The 20,533-nt window shown below is 45.4% G+C and overlaps 1 protein-coding gene across 21 annotated transcripts in view; it reads right to left on the bottom strand.

The window, feature by feature from the left end:
* Positions 1-20,533, bottom strand: part of CAMK2B (calcium/calmodulin dependent protein kinase II beta) — a 144,714-nt gene that overhangs the window by 54,788 nt on the left and 69,393 nt on the right. For 17 of the 21 annotated variants that reach the window (XM_088443317.1, XM_088443315.1, XM_088443312.1 and 14 more), the window contains exons 5-7: positions 12,948-13,013; positions 4,187-4,259; positions 2,949-3,051 (exon numbers count right to left, since the gene is read on the bottom strand). In XM_088443317.1, coding sequence (XP_088299443.1) covers positions 2,949-3,051; positions 4,187-4,259; positions 12,948-13,013 — 242 coding nt within the window. Of the gene's footprint in view, positions 1-2,948; positions 3,052-4,186; positions 4,260-11,853; positions 11,927-12,947; positions 13,014-20,533 lie in introns of all 21 variants that reach the window. The other 4 variants (XM_088443308.1, XM_088443311.1, XM_088443327.1 and 1 more) reach the window with 1 other exon arrangement.

The raw sequence follows: 20,533 nt of genomic DNA on the forward strand, positions 1-20,533 counted from the left end.
ATAAATGGGATACTTAGGATTATACTGGATTCCAGAACAAGGCTGTCAGCTTGGGGGAACACTGGCGATCTGTGTCATAGAGAGGGGCGTTGTCCAGGTAGCATTGTGACCAGAGTTTCCACCTGCTTCCAGTACATCCACTGGTGTCAGTGGACTGCTACATAAACAGCTAGGCAGTGCCCAACCTCAGAGCACCAGGAGTGGTGAAGAGGCGCTGGGCACCTGAGTCTGTCCTGTGTAAAGCAAATCCCATGGGTATAGAATGGGATGTCAGTATTATGGGGCAAATTCAGAAGAAAATATGGAACATGGCAGCTATGCTATATATTCCCATTATATGTGCCGGTGGTGTAGTCATGGTACTTTGCGCTTAGATGACAGGTGCACTTCAAAAGCGCCATCATCAAAAATATAAAGTATATATATTTTAAATGTATGAAAGTGAAATTACTGTAAACTTACATATGATGTAAATGTAAGATAACAAAATAAAATTCTGCAATTCCAAATATAATAAAGGGTAACATAGTGCCTGATTCATTACCGATCGCAACTGTGATTACGCATGCAATCGGCCGATTGTTCCATTCTGCGCATCGGGACTGCGGTCGCAGTGACTAAGCAGACCCACCGCAGAGTGATTGACAGGAAGAGAGCATTTGGGGGTGGTGATGGGGGCATGGTCGGCTCTACGTAGGCATGTCAGTGTGTTTGAACGTCGTTACAGGTGCGTGCATAAATTACGTATTGCGATGCCATAAGCAGCTACAGCTTTCACTGTGTGTGATGAGGTTAGCAATTTCTGAGTAAGGTCAGAGCTTGTGCAGGTGTGCGTGAGGCTCCCATTGTACGCAATGTTACCGATGGTTTCACAGACTTACAAAGTATTACAGATGTGTGTAAGGTAAAGTGGGCGTCCTTATGTTTGGCTGCGACGGCATTGCGATTGCAATTATTAGCATATTTTCACAGTGTGTAATCGCAGTTGTGATTGCAATAGCGATTCTTACTGAATCAGGCCCATAGTCCATAACAGACGTGAACCATAACCAATGAATAACAAGATTGCAAGTAAGTGAGGGTTGTTACTTAGCCAAATGACTGTGCTGGGTGGCAAAATGTTTTTTTTTTTCTGAAAGGACACTCTTATTAGCCATCTTATAGAAGGTGAACAAGTGTGTGCGAACATAAAACCTGATTCAGACCTGCTCGCTAGCAAGCGGCCACTCGTTGCAGACGATGTTCGCTAATGTACGCATGCGTGTAGTTCGCAGTGCGCGTGCGCAAACTAGTACGAGCGATCAGAAAGTGCTTGCTCGCCCTGCAAAGACAGCCCAGTGGAATGAGTGACAGGAGAGGACGTTTGTGGGTGGTAACAGGGGCAGGGCAGTAGTAACAGGGGAGTGGAGTTGCGGACGCAAGCGTGCCAGAGTGTTTCAACGCTGTTCCTGAGGCGTGCATAATTAACAGGCAGCGTCATATTACACGTCACCTGGTTGAATTTTACACTGAACTGCTCGCAGTGCTTGCCGTAGGGTACAGTCAACCACAAACACTGCAGTCAGATCCGATGGAACCCGATGTACCGATGGTTGTATATACTACCTGGAGATGATGTACGCTAGTGGGCGGCTAAAGACAGGCTGGAGGGCGTCAGTAAACACAAAGTGATCGCTCGCCAAGACATAGTGGGCGTGCTTATGCTTGCCGTGCCAGCGCCTGCCTTGACATCACTTAGATGAATTTACATATGCTGGGAGCGAGCGGCCGCATCTAGCGAGCGGGTCTGAATCAGGCCCATAGTCACCACCACATATAAAGCCTCCAAATAAAGAATTGAGCTTGTTAAACCAGCTTTTATGGAGATTTGGCACTGCAACACTACCTATAGTATTTTGGAGGTGTGCAATAAGTTTTTGGATGTGAAGTGCATAGGTAGAGTAGACACAATCTGACTGAATGTGACCTGTAATCTCTGACTAAAATTCTGCCGTGTGGGCCATAGTTAAGATGAACACCAGAGTGACAGTGATCCAGTTAGAGAAGGGGATAGGCATCTCATCAGGATCCATCCGCACGATACTCCATGAAAAGCTTTGCCTGAGCAAGGTTTCTGCATGCTGGATGCCCCAAATGCAGAATTTTGACCCAGAGACCAAACAACAGTCTGCCCAGTGGACCCCACTTGAAGGTGCCCAACCACAGAAGTTCTGATGTGAGCGCAGCGTAGTCAAGAAGATGGTGGCTATTTTTGTGGCCAAGACTGGTCATGCAGCTACTGCACCACTTGTGCAGCAGCGCACTGTCACTGTGGACTAGTACACCAAACAATGCCTGCCACAAGTGCTGGAATCCATTTCCAGGCTATGTCCAAGCAGCCGCCCTCATGTTGCCCTTCTCCATCATGACAATTCACTTGCCAACAAGTCCAGGAAAATGGTGGATTTTTAGGCTCATGGTGGATTTTTAGGAGCTTAGTCATCCGCCGTACAGTCTAGACCTGGTCCCCTGCGAATTCTTCGTGTTCCTACAAATCAAGCGCAAGAAGTGAGGGTTTCGTTTTGAGTCACCGGAAGCTACAGTGGAGACCTTCATCCAGCATGTAGAAGATATTCTTGCTTCGGACTGGTCCAGCTGCTTCACTAAGTGGTTTGAGCCGCATGCAACTTTTCATAGACTCCCCTGGCGAATACTTTAACAAAATGTTCACTTTGTTTGTAAATATAAAACTTTTGTGCATCCAGAAACTTATTCAAGGGGTAGACTAGATGGGCCAAATGGTTCTTTTCTTCCGTAAAATTCTATGTTTCTATGTCAAACTCTATATTTATTGCACACTCCTATATAATTTTAGGAAATAGGGTAATTTTTAATCAGTTCAACTATAAGCAAATTTCCTACCCCTGGGTCCCAATCCACAGCCCACCTATTTTACGGTCCCCACTTACCAAACCAAGCCTGCTGCTCCCCTTGCACCTCTATGGCCAGGCCAAAATCTGCCAACTTGACCGCGGCTCCCTTGCATTTGCTGGCAAGGAGAAGGTTTTCTGGCTGTTGTTAACAGAGATGTGGTTAGACACAGTGACAAGACACAACTGGTCAATCAATCACTCAGGTGGATTAAGGCGCCCATAGTAAAGGTGGCCAGACTAACAGCCAAATGGAGGATGCTGGAGAAATGACATTGAAAAGCACTGGGCTGCTTTGGTTTCACTGAAACCTTTGACAAAGGGAGGTCTGGTCACCTTATTTCTATTACACTGCATGGTCTCCATCTCTGCTACCTGATGTTCCAGTCTGGAGAACGTTGCAACTGACTTCGCTCAAGGACAGTTCTCACCTTTCTTAGAGCAATGAGTAGGAGACTGGCAATACCATTAATCAAAACCAACTTTAATATCTGAGCAAGCAGGTTTGTATCGAGTCCCGCAACAACCTAGGGTGAGGACAGGTATAAGACCGTGTGATTAGCAAAAGTGCAAGTGGTTCATAACTTTCACAAATCACCCTTCTCTTTCTAGATTATCATGAGCAAGTGGAACGTCATATTGCTTTAGATCATTTCTAGAGGTTAGCTTCTCTAGAGACTTAAGAGTGATGATAGTCATATTGGAGGTGTACTCCTAGCTTCATTTATCATGTACATAGACACGTCAAATATGTTGTTTAACCATTCTCCTGCCCATAGATGTTCCTCCTGAGAAATAAGACTCTGACTAGCACCTGTATCACTGTCGAGGCTGACTGGCACAGCAGATGGCACAGTACAGGTAGCTATTAGAGAGATGGTGAGCATACCACTGGCGAGCAAAGGAAATTTACAAAGGATGGGAAACATTGGCAAAATGATGGTGAGAATAGAGATTGCTCATTATACCCTTCAGGTGGGCATATAAAGTGAATACATAAACTTTTGGCACTAGATCACACATAAAACACAAAGCACTACCATCTCCCGCTGCATGCCATGCAACACCCCAAGAAGAGGCAGCTTGCCCAGCCCAGACCCTCACATGCCATGAGATCCACAACTGTTCCACCATCCACAAAAGAAGCCAGATACAACTTGCCACAAGGCATGCAGGGGCCACTCCCAGGACAGGCTCTGTATTGGGTGGAGAGATGGGGGATGTCCAGCCTGACATGCAGATGGAAAAGAGGATGGTATGGGGGATACAAAACTCACCTTCAGGTCCCTGTGGACAACCCCCATTTGGTGGCAGTGGAGGACTGCTTCAAGAATCTGCTGGATGCAATGACTGCGTGCAAACAGCAGGGGGGGCGTTAGTAAGGTCTGTGTGCTCCCTGCGAGCTGATGGAGGAGGGAGAGGGCAGGAGAGGAGGGGAGGGATGTCTGCCAACCAAAATCAACCATTGCAAAGGATGGAGTAATCTCCTTTTGTTGACATAAGGATGTGATATGTCCCTGATTTTGTGTTTTTTTTACCATGAAAGTTAATTTATGGTCTTAGTGATTCATTCAAACCTCCAGATAATATAGATTGCTAGCTTAGCCACTGATGAGCTCCAGAAGGTTCTTTTTCAGTGAAACAGGAACTAACCCATATTTAAAAATATGACAGACGCAATGTTCAAATGCCAGTGCTCAGATTCCCAGATAGATCTCACTCTGAGAAACAGCAATATGAACTAAGTAAGAGCCTGATGTCATATATGGAGAGGTGAGTAATTACAGTAGCACAGTCACTTGTAGCCCTGCTCAAACTAGACTGAAGTGCATAATTCTCTAACACTGCAAAGGCCACATTAAAATCAACACTGTGCAGGATCGTGTTACATCTTGTAATACATGCCACAGTGTCATCATGTACTGTAACAGGAGATACTATTTTAGTTTATATTAACCTCCCCAATTACTACATTCATTAGGCAGATGGGAGACTTAAGGGTCAATTTACTAAGATTCATTTTGGTCCGAGATTGCAATCTCGGGTGAAAATATAATTTATTTGCTTATCCGGAATAAACTCGGGTGATTTTTTTCGTCTTTTGGAGGTGAAATCGGGTGTGTTAATGCCGCAAATTCGGCCATTTTTATCACTAGAAATGAATACACCATCGGTTCAAATCGGAAGTACTTTTCATTCCGTTCATCTAAATCGGAAATTTACCATTATTCGTTTTGCTGTTTTCGTCCGTTTTTGCAGCCAAATTGGGGACTAAATAGAATTTACAAATGCAGCATCTCCTGAGCTGCGAGATTCCATCAAACGTACACAAATCAGTGTGATTTGTGTGTGTTTAATAATTAAAAGTGTGTTTTAAGGGTTCATTTAAAAAAAAAATTGACGTGGGGTCCCCCCCCAAAAGCATAACCAGCCCCGGACTGGTCAGCCAGTCCTGGTTCCTAAAATTACGGGGAACAAAATGTTTAGGGCTCCTGTGTAATTTAGGAACCAGCATCTGGCTGCAGGGCCAGTCCTGGTTTTAAATATAGGGGGGAAAATGCATAGGGGTCCCCCTATATTTAAAACCAGCACCAGATCAAAACCGATTGGCTTGGGGTGCGAATGCTTTGGCCATAGAGACCCGGTAATAGGGTGTCCTGGCTGTGGCATTACACCCCGATCGGTTTGGGTCTGGTGCTGGTTTTAAATATAGGGGGACCTCTGCGCATTTTTCCCCCCTATATTTAAAACCAGGACTGGCCCTGCAGCCTGGTGCTGGTACCTAAACTATGGCAGAACCCTACTCATTTTGTTTCCCGTAATTTTAGGAACCAGGACTGGCTGACCAGTCCGTGGCTGGTTATTCTTTTGGGGGGGGGAGGGGGCCCACGTCAATTTTTTTTATAAAAATTAACTCTTAACATATAAAAAAACAAACAAGCAGTCTGCACATATTTCACTGATATGTGCAGGCTGCTTATTCGAGAGAGAAAGTCGGGCAAGGAATTCGGGGCTTCAACACGGACAGGATTGATCAAATACAACATCAAACAAATCAATCCTGTCAAAACTGGGAGCTTGGTAAATTCCCGATTTTTAAAGTGAAAAAAGCAGCGGTTTTTGTTCGATCCTATCAGAGTTTAAAAACGGGACAAATCGGGACCAAAACAAATCTTAGTAAATTTACCCCTTAGACTAGGACACTTTCATTCTAATAGGGGCACAGCATAATGCACATCCAGGCTCTTAGCAGCATGCTTACTGGCTATTATGTGTCTGTTCAGTGCTAAGATTTACCTTCTGTTTGTCACAAGAGAGAGAACGACTTGGTCCAGTTTTTTTAATCTTTTCATGATACATTTAATTAACCCCACCAAAGAAATGTCTTGGGAAAAAAGTTGACTATAGTATTGTCTCCTAGCTGAATTGGGGAAGTCTGACATTACCTTGGACAGAATGAATATAGATAATTTTTTTAAACATGTCTTTCTGTATCTGGTTCCAGATACAGGGCCCGATTCACTACGGATCGCTATTGCGATCGCAGCTGCGATTATGTACGCAATTCTGCTGCGAAAATATGCTAATGTTTGTCAGCCAGCATAGAGATGCTCACTACCACTTCCTCACATCCGTACATCGGTAACATCCAGTAACATCGGACCCTCATGCAGAATGACAGCAGGTGATCTGTCTCAGAAATTGCAACTCTCGTCGCATGCAGTGAGTACTCAAGCTGTGAATGGCGTCGCAGTGGCTAATTTATGCATGCCCAGGAAACAGCGTTCAAATGGACAGGCACGCCTGCGTTTCTCCGACCACTCCCCTGTCACCAACCCCATATGTTGACGTCCAATCACTCACTCTGTGATGGCTTTCTTTCTGCGTACGTGATTGCAGTGCGATCGCAATGCTAACCTGCGCACGCGCACTGTGCACCACCGACCAAACTGCTAACGCGGTTGCAATTGCAATCCATGCTGAATCAGGCCCACAGTGCGTTGCTGTGATATTAGGAGCATGTGACAGAGTACAATGATAGACACCATTTGCATGGTCCTAACTTCTGCACATAAAATTAGGCTGAATCAATATTCATTATAATGCATCAACTTAATTTTCCAGCGCTTTCTGACCTCTGTTAGACATCAGGAATTCTGAGCCTTGTGTCTCAGTGACATCACTAGTTCCTTGTGACATCACTGGGACATGAGGAATTTTGAGTCTCGTGTCTCAGTGACATTGCTATTTCCTTGTGATATCATGGAGAGTGGATACATTAAGAATTCTGAGTCTTATGTCTCATTGATGTCGTTAGTTCCTTGTGACATCATTTCGAGCCTTGTGTCAGTGATGTCTGACCTGTGTTAGACATGAGAAATTCTGAGCCTTGTGTCTTAGTGACATCACTAGTTCATTGTGACATCACTGAGACATAAGGAATCCTGAGCCTTGTGTCAGTGATGTCACTAATTCTTTGTGATATCAATGAAACATAAGGAATCCTGAGTCTTGTGTTAGTGACGTCACTAATTCCTTGTGACATCATGGAGACATGAGGAATCCTGAGCCTTGTGTCAGTGATGTCACCAATTCCTTGTGACATCAATGAGATATGAGGAATCCTGAGAATTAGTGTGACATCACTAATTCCTTGTGACATCAATGAGTAATGAGGAATCCTGAACCTTGTGTACTAGTACTGTCTCTAGTTCCTTGTGACATCACTGAGACATGAAGAATCCTGAGTTTTGTGTTAGTGACGTCACTAATTCCTTGTGATATCAAAGAGAAATGAGGAATTACAAGCCTTGTGTCCCAGTGCTGTCGCTAGTTCCTTGTGACATCACTGAGACATGAGGAATCCTGAGCCTTATGTCAGGGACACCACTAGTTCCTTGTGCTATCTGGAGACATGAGGAATTCCACGCCAGTGCTGTCACTAATTCCTTGTGACAACACTGAGACATGAGGAATTCTGAACCTTGTGTACTAGTACTGTCTCTAGTTCCTTGTGACATCACTGAGACATGAAGAATCCTGAGTTTTGTGTTAGTGACGTCACTAATTCCTTGTGATATCAAAGAGAAATGAGGAATTACGAGCCTTATGTCAGGGACACCACTAGTTCCTTGTGCTATCTGGAGACATGAGGAATTCCACGCCAGTGCTGTCACTAATTCCTTGTGACAACACTGAGACATGAGGAATTTCGAGTCTTGTGTCACAGTGATGTTGATAGTTCCTTGTGACATCATTGAGACATGAGGAATTCCGAGCCTTGTGTCCCAGTGCTGTCGTTAGTTCCTTGTGACATCACTGAGACATGATGAATCCTGAGCCTTGTGTCAGTGATGTCACTAATTCCTTCTGACATCATGGAGACATGAGGAATCCTGAGCCTTGTGTTAGTGACTTCACTAATTCCTTGTTACATCACTGAGACATTAGGAATTCCATGCCTTGTGTCCCAGTGCTGATCGCTAATTCCTTGTGCAACACTGAGACAAGAGGAATTCCGAGCCTTGTGTTCCAGTGCTGTCGTTAGCTCTTTGTGACATCTCTGAGACATAAGGAATTCCGAGCCTTGTGTCCCAGTGCTGTTGTTAGTTCCTTGTGACATCCCTGAGACATAAGGAATTCCGAGCCTTGTGTCCCAGTGCTGTCGCTAGTTCCTTGTTACATCACTGAGATACGAGGAATTCCGAGCCTTGTGTCTCAGTGCTGTCGCTAGTTCCTTGTGCATTGATAAACTGAACAATGTTTAGCCCACAGAATGGTTGATTCCACTATGAGTAAGAGACAGGTGCACTGGAATTCAATCACTTTTCATGTAGAGCAAGTCATTTTGATAGAATATTCAAGTCAATCTGTGTAATTGCATCATATATACAATCTGTGAATTTGTATATTTGAAGTGACACAGACACTCAAACGTCTGTCTCGTGAGGAGTATGTTGGGTAATGTATAGTGTAAGCATCAGAAATATTACACTATGCATGATAAATATTTGCTACCCAATTTATTTGGACATTGTATCAGTTGGACATTTGGACATTGTTTCACTACTAGAACTGTGTGCAGAGGGGCTAAAACTGTGTGCAGAGGGGCCAAAGGGGGTAGGACAGGGGTTGTTGAGTAAAATATACATGGCAATCCCATGGGGGCCCATATGTGGAAATTATGCAGGCCTGGTAAGACCCTGTTTATGGACAAAGTGAAGTTTCTCAGCAGATCAATATGTATCAGTCCGCAGTGCGAACACCGAACGGTCACACACCCCCAGACTCCACTGAATGATGCAGCCTGGATTACAGGTGACTCTCAACAAACGATCACAAAAGTGCCCAATATTCCTCTCTACGGCCTGGATCGTGTGTATAGAACTGTCTTTATAAGTGATTAGAAACAGGGATATCCCTGATTACATACTAGCAACACAGTGATACTCTGTCGGCTGTTTTCTCAGAGACTTCTTACTGCTGTTACACTGTTCTGCACCTTGTCAACGACTCATGATGGAAGAAGCCATTTATTGTATCTTACGTTCTATGCATGTGAATGCAGTCTATGGATTCCCTTGGGATTAGTGACAGCACTAAGCCATGAAGCATAAAGTGCCTCATGCCTCAGTGGAGTCACTAGCTCCTAGTTAATTCATTGAGTGAATATCACGTCAGCCAACAAAATTGCACCCCTCCTTCACTTTGTGTAGTCCACAGATAATCTTTAACATAAAGAAATAAAGGTTTCTCTGAACATAAATGCAATTCTAACAGCGTGTGTGGTGTTTTATTATATGAGCTGTGACTGTGTCCAGTGAAAAGGAAAAAGTAGAAGATACCACATTACAACCATCGTATCTATAGATTTGTGGCCTCTCAGTGAGGCAGGTGGTAACTAGTATAGTGATTTGGGATACAGAAGTGAGTGACACTTGGCCAGTGATACAAAGAACAGAGATCACAAAGACACACAGGACTCTAAATGAATTCTTATTGGATGTGACAGTAAATACATAACCAGAGTGGGTCATCCAACTCTGTCCACCTAAGCTTTCCCCTAGTTACGTGTCATCTGTAACTTCTAATACCCTTGTGGTGGTACAAAGCACCTACTCCGTGTAAGTTCCCTTTGTCCTTGCTCAACTACATTAAGGTTTGACTAGTTCACTGGTGGTGTCACAAGTGCTTGTCTGGTGCTACAGAACGCAGGAGAGGAACGTGGAGGAAACTGGCAAGCTTACAGCAGAGAAGACAGCTTCTTGCATGAAGATCTTCGTGATCTCTGATCCTTGATTTTAACACCCGGTAATGGAGGAGATGCAGACATGCCATGAGGAGTGTAGGACAGTGAATATTATAACTGAGAGACACATGGAAGAGACAGGAGAGAGCACAGGAGGGGGAGACAGATGGAGGAGGAGAGAGACTAAAAATAGTTGCCAAAGAAAGCAAAAAAACAAGCATAAGTAATACAAAAGCAGAGAGAAGGAGAGGAATGAGGAGGGTTATGCACAGAGATATAGTGCTGAGGATGAGAAGTGATGGTCACAAAGGAAAGACAGACAGAGAACATGAGAAGAAGCTAAGACAAAGATGGAGGCAGAAGAGGGGTAAATGTTTGAGCAAAGGAGAGAAAAGAAAGGGAAGTTATGAGTATAAAGAATGCAGTGCATAACATGCAAGTCAACAGAAGAGTATCGCACCACGGCTTATGCAATGCTCTGCACACTTCTCTGCAATGCTATACATCCCCATTTCCCCACGGGCAGGTGCGTGGAGCTGTGCATGCTGGGACACATAGGGGCTCGCTGTCTCTCTCTCTCTGTTTATTGGCCAGAAAATTGGGTGAAGATGGAAGAGGGAGATAGGCATGAGAGGTAGGCTGACTGCGGGGAGAGAAGTATCAGCGAAAGAAGCTGGGAGAAATAAGTGAAACATTACAAGACACAGATAATCAGTGGCAACAATAAACAGAGAGAAATGTGATACATCATTCATTTACAAGATCAAATTAATTAAAATGAATGTTATAGAGACATACATCTATTGCAGAACTGGTCTGCTGTAAGGAGAGTACATTCATCTGAAGAGGATGCACCATTCATGCTAGTCAGTGCTGACATGTCACGGACAGGGTGCGCTGCTCGTCATAGCCTTTACATGGCGATATATGACAGAGATCTACGATCGCTTTGTTACTAAAACAACATCAAAAATAAATTGGGTCTTTTCATCTGACACAGTTTCTGGAATAATGCACCTCTTGGTCACTGGGTCACCCTCAGTTTAAAGTGCACCTGTCTGCACAGTGGGGAGGAAGCCATTGTGTGAATGGAACCAAAGTTCATGTGATGTCACAGATCCTGGCTCTTTGCGCCTAAATGACGCCACTGGTTGCTTATGAACTGATAGGCTGCATTTTCATGAATATTGGTTGCGTTAAAAAAAACTGACTTTCTTCCCTGTGTATTTATGGACTTTGATTTAGTGCGATGGCGCAATCAAGTGTCACAACAGAAAAGTAGCAAGGCAAGTCGGACGCATTCTCCGCTGTTCCTATGACAGTGCATCACGTCTAACAAAAACATTGCCCATTTCAATACATGACATGTGCACTTTAATTGACAGGATGAGCCCCACAAGATATGCATGTTTAATTCCTTTTAACTGTCAGAAGAGCACTCATTGCTGTGGATATTGGTGCATACATCAGTTATAGCTGCACAGCCCCTAAATGGTTAAGCAGTAATCAGCTGCACCCCTTCATGCCCATCTGGATGCACATTCCCACCACTGACACCGTCCCCCAGCTCCCCCATGCACTGTATCTCCAGAGCCAGGATGGTGTAGGGAAGTGACGAGTGCAGTGCCCATGATTTGCCAGTTCTCACCTGGGGCCCCATGCCATGTCACCCCCTCCCCCTTCAGGAATACTAACCTTCAAGTCCCTGTGCACAATGTCACAGGAGTGAGTGAAACAAACACTTTCTAATATCTGATGGAGACAGTGACTGTAAAACAAAACCAGCACACCCACAGGGTACAAGGGGGACGATGGGATGGTACACACAACAGGACGAGACAATATGGACCATGGAGATGGCAAAGGAAGTACATAGAGGGAGGAAAGCATAAGACATTTCGATGCAGAGGCAATTGTCGGGGGGTTTAATTAGGAGGGTGCGGTTTTTAGGAACATTTAGGACATTAAAAAGCCAACGTAAAAGAATGGAGGGAGAATGGAGATGGAATAAAGAAGTGGAAACGGGGCAAGTGGGTTTGGCAAATGGAATAAGAGGGAAGGTCAGGGGAGGAGAGATAAGGCAATGAAAATGATGTAGTAATTGTAGGCAGACCATGAGGATCCGGCGTGAGATAGACAACAGACAAATCACAGGGTAACAGTATGAACAAAACCAGTATATTACAACAAAGGAAAAAAGACAGAGGGAGAAAACAGGTTGAGAAAAGGGAGAAGGGGACAAGAGGAGAGAAACACAGCGTCTTAACATCACAAAACATAACATTAGAAAAGAGGCAGCATGCAGGACTGTACAGTGACATAAAGGTATTCATACTCTATATAGTGGAGGCAGGCTGTACGTGGCTCCCCAAGCTCTAGCATTACAGGGATTGGTGGAACTACAGTGACATCTGAAGACAGTGTGCACCAAAGCCTGCGTACCAGGTAACTACAGTGTTCCTCAATTATGAGGCAGGTGTGTGTGATTTCGCTAAATCTGCATTTTGTGAATTTCGAGGCCTAAAGAGAATTTAGTCACCGGATTTTGAGCTTTTCTGCAAGAGGATTTTTTGCATTTTTACTACAAAAATGTAACAAAATTAAAAATGTACTTGTTCAATTTTTCTGGGTCAAATGTGTCATTTTTGTGCGTAAAATATGTATTTGCATGAATCCTAAATTGAGTGTTTACAACAGAACAGAAGTCGGCAAGTAATCTTGAAAATGGCAGGGAGGGGACAAGGGTGAGAGGTAAGAGGAAGGGTACTCCAGTGCAGGAGGGTACCCACCTTGCATCAGCTTCACTGTAGTATTCTCTTGCCACTATATCCTCAAAGAGCTCCCCACCTGTGACCCTGAAACACAAGAGATTTGGAGTCATGTGAAAACCGTGTCATTTTGGTTAGTTAGTTTGACTCCATTAAGGCAGGGCTTGACAAATTTTTCTATAATCTAGAAGTCAGGATGAAAGTGTAGGAGCCAGATCACTGTCCCCCCCCAAAAAAATTACAGGAGTGATTGAGCAGCATTGAGACTGTGTGTTATGCAACTGTTATACACACTATACTAGTCCACAAAATGGTTGCAGTTGAATGGATATAGTAACATGGAGTCTCCTCTGCTCCAGCCCCCACCCTCAGTAATAACGGATCACATTTCATATAAAACAATGGTGCCAGAAAGTACAACAGAACCCCTCTCCCCTCGTGGTCACACCACTATCCCTCTGAAGCTGCTCTGCAAGCCGTGGCCATGCATAAACCCTATTACCGGGGAGCTCTATGCAGCCAGAGATGGAAAACGGTTGACACCTGGGACGTGCAGGAGGATCAGCGTAGACTGAGACAGATAGCATGGGCCAGAGCAGGCCAGGATGGAGAGGAGTAGTCAGCGCAGGATGGGATGGACAGGAGGAGTCGGCACAGGCCAGGAAGGACACAGGCACAGCAGTCACCACAGATGACACTCGGCACATGCACTCCTGTGCATGAAATGAACGCTGCAGTACTATAGGCACAAATCTCCAGGGGAGCTGATGAGGATCTGCTTGCTCCCTCACTGCAAAATCTGGTAGCCAGACAAAAAAATCTGGTAGCCATGGCGACCTGGCCCCTGGGATTTGGCAAGCCCTGCATTAAGGGATTATTGTACTGGGCAAGACACCAACATATACAATCAGAATCTGATCTGATTATATCCAATTTCAAAACCAGACATGTGTGATCAAGCAGCTCCAACTGGATTGCAAAGTCTGTGGACAGCTTTACTGATTAAAGCGAAATTACAACAAATTGTGTTGCTCCCACCCTTTCCCAACTGCCATAAAAAAGTGAGGTAGCCATACACATAGACATGTCCATTGTGAGGCACAAGGGATCCATTACAGATGGCTGAATCTCTATCCCTTACCTCCAATTTTCTTCTCAGAGATATAGAGCATCAAACCAAATACAACATTGTATGGAGGACCCATAATACCATCTCAGTTCAGCTTCTGGATTAACTGAGCCCAACCAAACTCTAACCCTTGATAAACTGCTCTTTCCCCCACTCTTGATATCTACCCTGACTAATCCACATACATCTACAGTTCTCACATAACTCCAAATAACGCACCTTCATCCCATGTCTCCTAATCACTTCCACCACATTTTCCCCCAAACTCTCCTTCTCTCTATGCCATTCTATTTCTACCTATCCCATCAGTATTTCCCCTTCACGATGTTTTCTCCCAGGAGTTTTCCTTCCCACACCCACAAGTCATTCTCCTGTTCATCTTTGTCTGACCCTTATCATAGCTGCTGGTAACATGATGTAACCCAACATGGGACCTCTTCTATACCCCCACTATCTTCCATCTGTGAATGTCCAATCCATCCTTATCCACAACTGTTATATACTGTCCCTCCTATTTCCCTATGCACTTTGAAATGTGAGGTGTGCAGTCATTTCAAAATCCATCAACACTAATCAACATCAGCCATTAGAGAAACCTGGCTTACATCCACTAATACTACATCCCTTGCAGCTCTCTCCTAAAGGGGGCTTTCCCTAAGCCATACTGCCAAACTGGAGACAGACAGGGTGGTAGGGTAGGCATCCTACTTCCTGTACACACTATCTGCCAAGTGATGCCGTCTTGAAGTGCATCCACTCATCCACTTTGTATGGCTGTCACTTATTTCACAAAGGTTCACCTCAACTCTGCTGTCTGGCTGACGTATTGACTATCCTTTGACCTGCATACTCCCATACTAGGTGATTTCCACTACCCTCTCTGTCTCTGTTTCAAACAGATCTTCTTTCACTAGCTTCCTACTTTGGTTTCTCGCAGAAAATGTCATCTCCCACCTACTGTGATGAACACTCCTTTGACTTTGTCCTGTCCTGCTTTATGCCCTAGCTTCCCCATCTCAGCCATCCCGCTCTCTGTCCATAACTTCCTTTCCTTCAACCTCACCTTACCACATGCTCCCCCAGTACCCAAATCCACATGCACACAGTGACATCATCCACTTCACCTCTGTACTGAAACTGCACCTCTCTCCTGTAACTACCTGATCATGCCCTCATCTGACTGCCTCATTCAATAAGAGCACACTACCATCAGCCTTGGATAAGGTAATCCAAACCACAAATCTGACACTTCAAACATATGTTCCACCTGAGCACCACTGGAGCACCAGCAAACCAATACCAACTTTATTCACTATAAATGGAATCGGTATGATTTACTGGCGGACGGGATGTTGGCGGTCAGAAGACCAACAGCGGCATCCCGATGGTGAACATCCTGACAGGTGCCGATAAGTAGCCTAACCCGACGTCGGTATATTGATCCCTTTGGGATGCCGACGTTGGTATCCTGACGTCCGGCATCATGACTGGATCCCCTATAAATCATCTTTTCTTGTTGGAATGACTTCATGCAGCTTTTATGTAAACCTATAGAATGAGTTTCCAATGTTCACCTATAGCAGTCTCCTTTACCATAAAGGGCAGTGTGCTCACTAGTAGTCAGTTGCGTTGCCCCCTGGGCTTATTTAAGAGTGGTAGAAGTTTACAGAAAGCAGATGCAGACAACCAAGATATATACGAGACGAGATAGCAACACTTAAATTCTGCATAGTGATGGCTGATTCTAAGTCAGATGCTTGTGGAAATGCCGATCTCGCAGATTTCAGCATAATGCACATGCGCCGCAGAAATAAATTAGCATCAGCACATGTGCCGGATCATGTATACGCCTACAGATTGATCAGTCCATCAACGGAGCACACTATCCTTAAAATGGGTTATTCTGGGCAGTAACTGGACAACGACCAATTGAATGCACAGACCTGCACCCACTCATGGGAGTGTCATGGGCGTGTATGTCCGGCTTCAGCAATTGATTGTAGTGACTGCGGACGTAAGTACAGTGGGCGAGATAGGATTCCACATGCAGTCGCACAGATTTCTAGTATACATGGGCGAATTCTCGCGTTAGCACACAGAAATATGTAGGCTGCTGCGTCCAAATGGAAAGGCGGCCGCATATGGGTCCACCTCACTATCACGCCCAGAATGACAGCAAAGGAATATACTACTGCAGGAATATGCACAGTGGTAAATCACAGGAACACATCAGGCAGCTAATATCAACAATGAAACAAGCTAAGGTCAGGGCAGGCGGCTGAGTAGCTGAACTATAAACTAGCAAGGTTCAGGGCTGGTGGCAATTAACGGTACTCACATAACAACTGGGGTAAGCACAAACGGCAGAGAGAGCAATCAGTGACAATCCAGGTCAGGAAAAGTCGTCAGAATAGTGTAAAAAGCAGGGTAAATCAGGACCACGGTAAGAGCAAGAGACGCAACAGACAGCAAGATCCACTACTAATACTACTAATATCCAGTATTTTAACTTCTGTTCCACTTTCAGAAGTTTTCTCTGCTCCCCTTCACCACCAGACCCTTCCTTCTTCTCAGGTCACATCTTTGCCACCCACTTAGGAATGTTGTCGGTATCCCCGCGGAAAGGACGCTGGCGGTCAGAAATTAGAATGCCAGTGCCGGAATCCTGATAGCAGTCAGAATCCCGCTACTGATATCCCAACGGTAAGTATTAGGATTAGTGGTTAGGGTTAGGCACTAGGGGGAGGGTTAGGTTTAGGCTGCAGGAGGAGAAGGTTAGGGTGCGAGGTTGGGTTTAGGGCTAGACTGCGAGAGGGGAGTGTCAGACTGCGGGAGGGGAGGGTTAGGCTGCAGGAAAGTTGGCTTAGGGTTAGAATACTTATGAAATTCTGTCAGGATTCTGACCGTAGGGATGCCACTGTCGGTATTCTGACCACCAGCATCCTGACCACCGGGGTCCCAAACCCAACCCCAACTTATAAGACAAAACTGACACCATTTTCACGCCAGATCTGCACACCCCCTACCACCTTCTCCTGCATTCCCCAATCCACCATAAATATACTCTCCCTGTAACCAAGTACAAAGTCTCTGAATTCATATCTTCAATTTCTCTGCTTCCTCTCCCCTTCTGCATGCCCGCCTCTGGCTCACGTCTTAGTCTCTCTCCACTGGCACCTTCACATCTTGGTCATCTCACCAATTTCAAAGAAATCATCTCTTGATTCAGCTTTTCTGTCCAACTATTTCTCCATTTATCTCTTCCTCTTTGCATACAAACTACATGAGCAGCTTATGATCAACCTACTAACTCACTTTCTTCCCTCTCACTCCCTTTTTGATCTGCTGCAGCTGGCCACCAACCCATAAAGCATAACGGGATTCTCTGTTCTTCTTAGCCTCCCTAACAAGTGTTCCTCTTGCGTGGTTGCTCAGATTTGGAGGACTTCCTTTTCTAGCCAAAGTTGTGCCATATTCTATCCAGTGCCCAAGGGGATATTAAAAACCTATGAGATATTTTTATATCCTTCCCAAGTAATGCTTTTCGATGAATTTTTTTTTTTACAGATTTGCTTTGAAGGTTCAGCTTCATGATGAAGCTTCTTTGGAAATACATTAACTTACAATGGTACCTCTCACAGAAAGGTGCATTTATTTGTAAATTAACTGTTAGGGGTAAATTTACTAAGATGGGAGTTCTATTTACGAAGTGATGTTGCCCATAGCAACCAATCAGATTCCAGGTACTAACTTCTAGAAGGTGCTAGATAAATGAGAAGTAGAATCTGAAACTACAAACTACAAACGCGCTTGAACGATTTTCTTTCACTGTTATAACTCAGGAACTGAACGATTGAACAACGTCGTTATAGTTAAATCGTTCAAAAAATCGTTACGTGTGTACGCACTTTAAGACTTTAATTGAACACAGCTGGACTCTGATATCTGATCTGATATTATCTTGGAAAGAATTCTAGAACAAATGCATTTATATACCATAATACATAATACAGGGAATGTGAAAAATGGCAGCAGGGGGTGAATACTTTTATAGTAAAAATTTTTGACTTAGAAACTGCTACACACTAATCTGTAAATGATCGTACAGAGCTAGAAACTGATGTGCCTGATTATTTTATTTTATTTTTTTAAATGAAGGAGCTCTCTCTCTGGCTCGCAACAGAAAGCAAATACCGTTCCAAATCGCATATTAAACCTACTTTTGGTACTCTCTTCTCCTGGGCCACTCTTTCTCTTAGTCTTTAGGGCTAAATGCAAATGTGTTAGGTTTTTAGCGATTTATCATTGGAACCTTGAACTATATAGGATTGGACCTCATTATGCAAGTTAAGTTTAAATTTAGAGATAAACTGTATGTAATGATTGCTCCTTCATTTATTATCAGTTCACAAACTAGAGACCCTTGTGTAGATGATACCGTTCAATATTTCTGGAGGATGGTAAATGATGAACATGGCAGGACTGGCCATCTGGCAAATACTCTTAGAGCCGATGGCCTGATGGGCTGCCTGGTAGCCTGGCCGAGTAACTCCACCTCCTGGCACTCTGGTGAGCCTATTGTGACTGCTGATCACTTCCCCTTTCTTGTGTGCGCATGGGACAGAATGCTGGGCAGATATTTAGCTCCAGTCAGTCCCTGTTGATGAATTTGGGCTGGAAATGACTCTATATCATGCAGGTTGCACTGGTAGTTGATAATAAAAAATGGAAACAACTAAGTAAGTGAGGGAAAACAAGCATATTGCAAGCAAGGGCTTCCACATTGTGTAGCTCAGTGGCGGATTTTACCCCCCACCCCAAGTAAAATCCGCCACCCCTGTGAAGCACTGGGTGTCTTCCCTTGCAGTGTTAGTGGCTTCCTATTGGAAGTGCTACCTGCTTATCAAACCCAGACAGACAGACCCAGGTGAGGTGTCTTCTCCCCTGGATTGCCAGTCTGCACCGCGATTAGCAGAGAGAGATCGCTTCCAATAGAAAGCCAATCCCTGCCTTTCCATTAGTCTTACCCGGATTCTAGTGGCTGCAGCTAATGCAGTCCTTAGAAGTCTGTATTTGTTCGTAATCGCCAGTCGCGGTCATGATGACCTGGAGTGCGCTGCTAGCCGGCCGATTTGTCCGGCTTCAGTGGCGCTTGGAGATGACGTCATCTCCAAGCGACCACTTTCACTCCGGAAAAGCCGGGTCTATGCAGACCCGACTCCGGTGTGAGTGGCACTGGTTCGGGAATATCCCGAGTTGGCGCCGGCTAAATTCCAGGTCTGATCCGGATAGGAACTCTGTTCCAACTCTGGGTCAGACCCGTAATTTTGGTGGAAAAGGGATATAACACAGTCATCTCTATGCTTTTTTTCCTCCTGGTGCAAACCTGGTGCATATGCTGTCTTCTCCTGGTGTAAACCTGACAATTATACTACTGTTGCAGGCTGGGTGTATTACAACATGGAACTGGTGCAACATATACACTGAATTGTATCTTTTGTTATGACACAATTTAAGTCTGCTTAGCGCTCGCAACCGTGTCGATGGTGGCCCACAGCGGGCTCCGTCGTGCGCATGCGCGAGACCCGGCTAGCGACGGGCACTCCATCGCTCCATGTCTCGCACCAAAGGGGGCGAGCTGTCGATGTTGACTGAGAACGCCTGCCGTTTGGGAGCGGCCCCACTGACATTACAAGAGATGTCAGTGGAGATCTTCCGGCTCTGGGCCTGATTCAGAGCCGAACGCTCTGACCAGAGCGCTCGCTCTGAATCAGGGCCCTCCTCCATGAAAATGGAGCGTCCTCCTGGACGCTCGCATAGCTGTGGGTGACCACCCACAGCTTATGCTAGCGTCCATGATGATGGTCGCGATGGTCAAGACCATCGCCACCATCGGGCTTGCGACGGAGACCCTGCGGTAGGGTCTCGCTGCCGCAAGCCCTGGAGTGATTTTGGCTCTATCAGAGCCAAAATCACTCCCACTGGGGCCGGCTTCAGACGGTAGGCGTTCCCATGGGAACGCCTTCATCTGGCAGCCACGCCCCCGGCACGCCCCCCAAAGGGGGCGTGCTGTCAATCAACATCGACAGCACGCCCCCTTTTGTGCGAGACCCGGAGCGATGGAGAGCCCGTCGCTATCCGGGTCTCGCGCATGCGCACGACGGAGCTCCCTCCGTCGTGGGCATTGCGCAGTGGGGCAACACCGACCCGCTTGCGAGCATCCTGCGCTCGCGAGCGGGTCTGAATGACCCCCTTCGTTTGAGCCGAAAGCTCTCTTGGGCTTGCGATGAACAAGACTCTACCACAAGTGTCTCGTCGCAAGCCCGATGGTCGCGATGGTCAAGACCATCATCATGGTCGCTCGCTATAGCTGTGGGTGGTCACCCATGTCTATGCGAGCGGCCAAGAGGCCGCTCCCAAAAAAAAAAAAATCCCGGCCCTGATTCAGAGCGAGCGGCTCTGAATCAAGCCCAGAGCC

This window comes from Taudactylus pleione, unplaced genomic scaffold (genome assembly GCF_031769625.1).
Source record: "Taudactylus pleione unplaced genomic scaffold, aTauple2 ptg000329l, whole genome shotgun sequence".
NCBI lineage: Eukaryota > Metazoa > Chordata > Amphibia > Anura > Myobatrachidae > Taudactylus > Taudactylus pleione.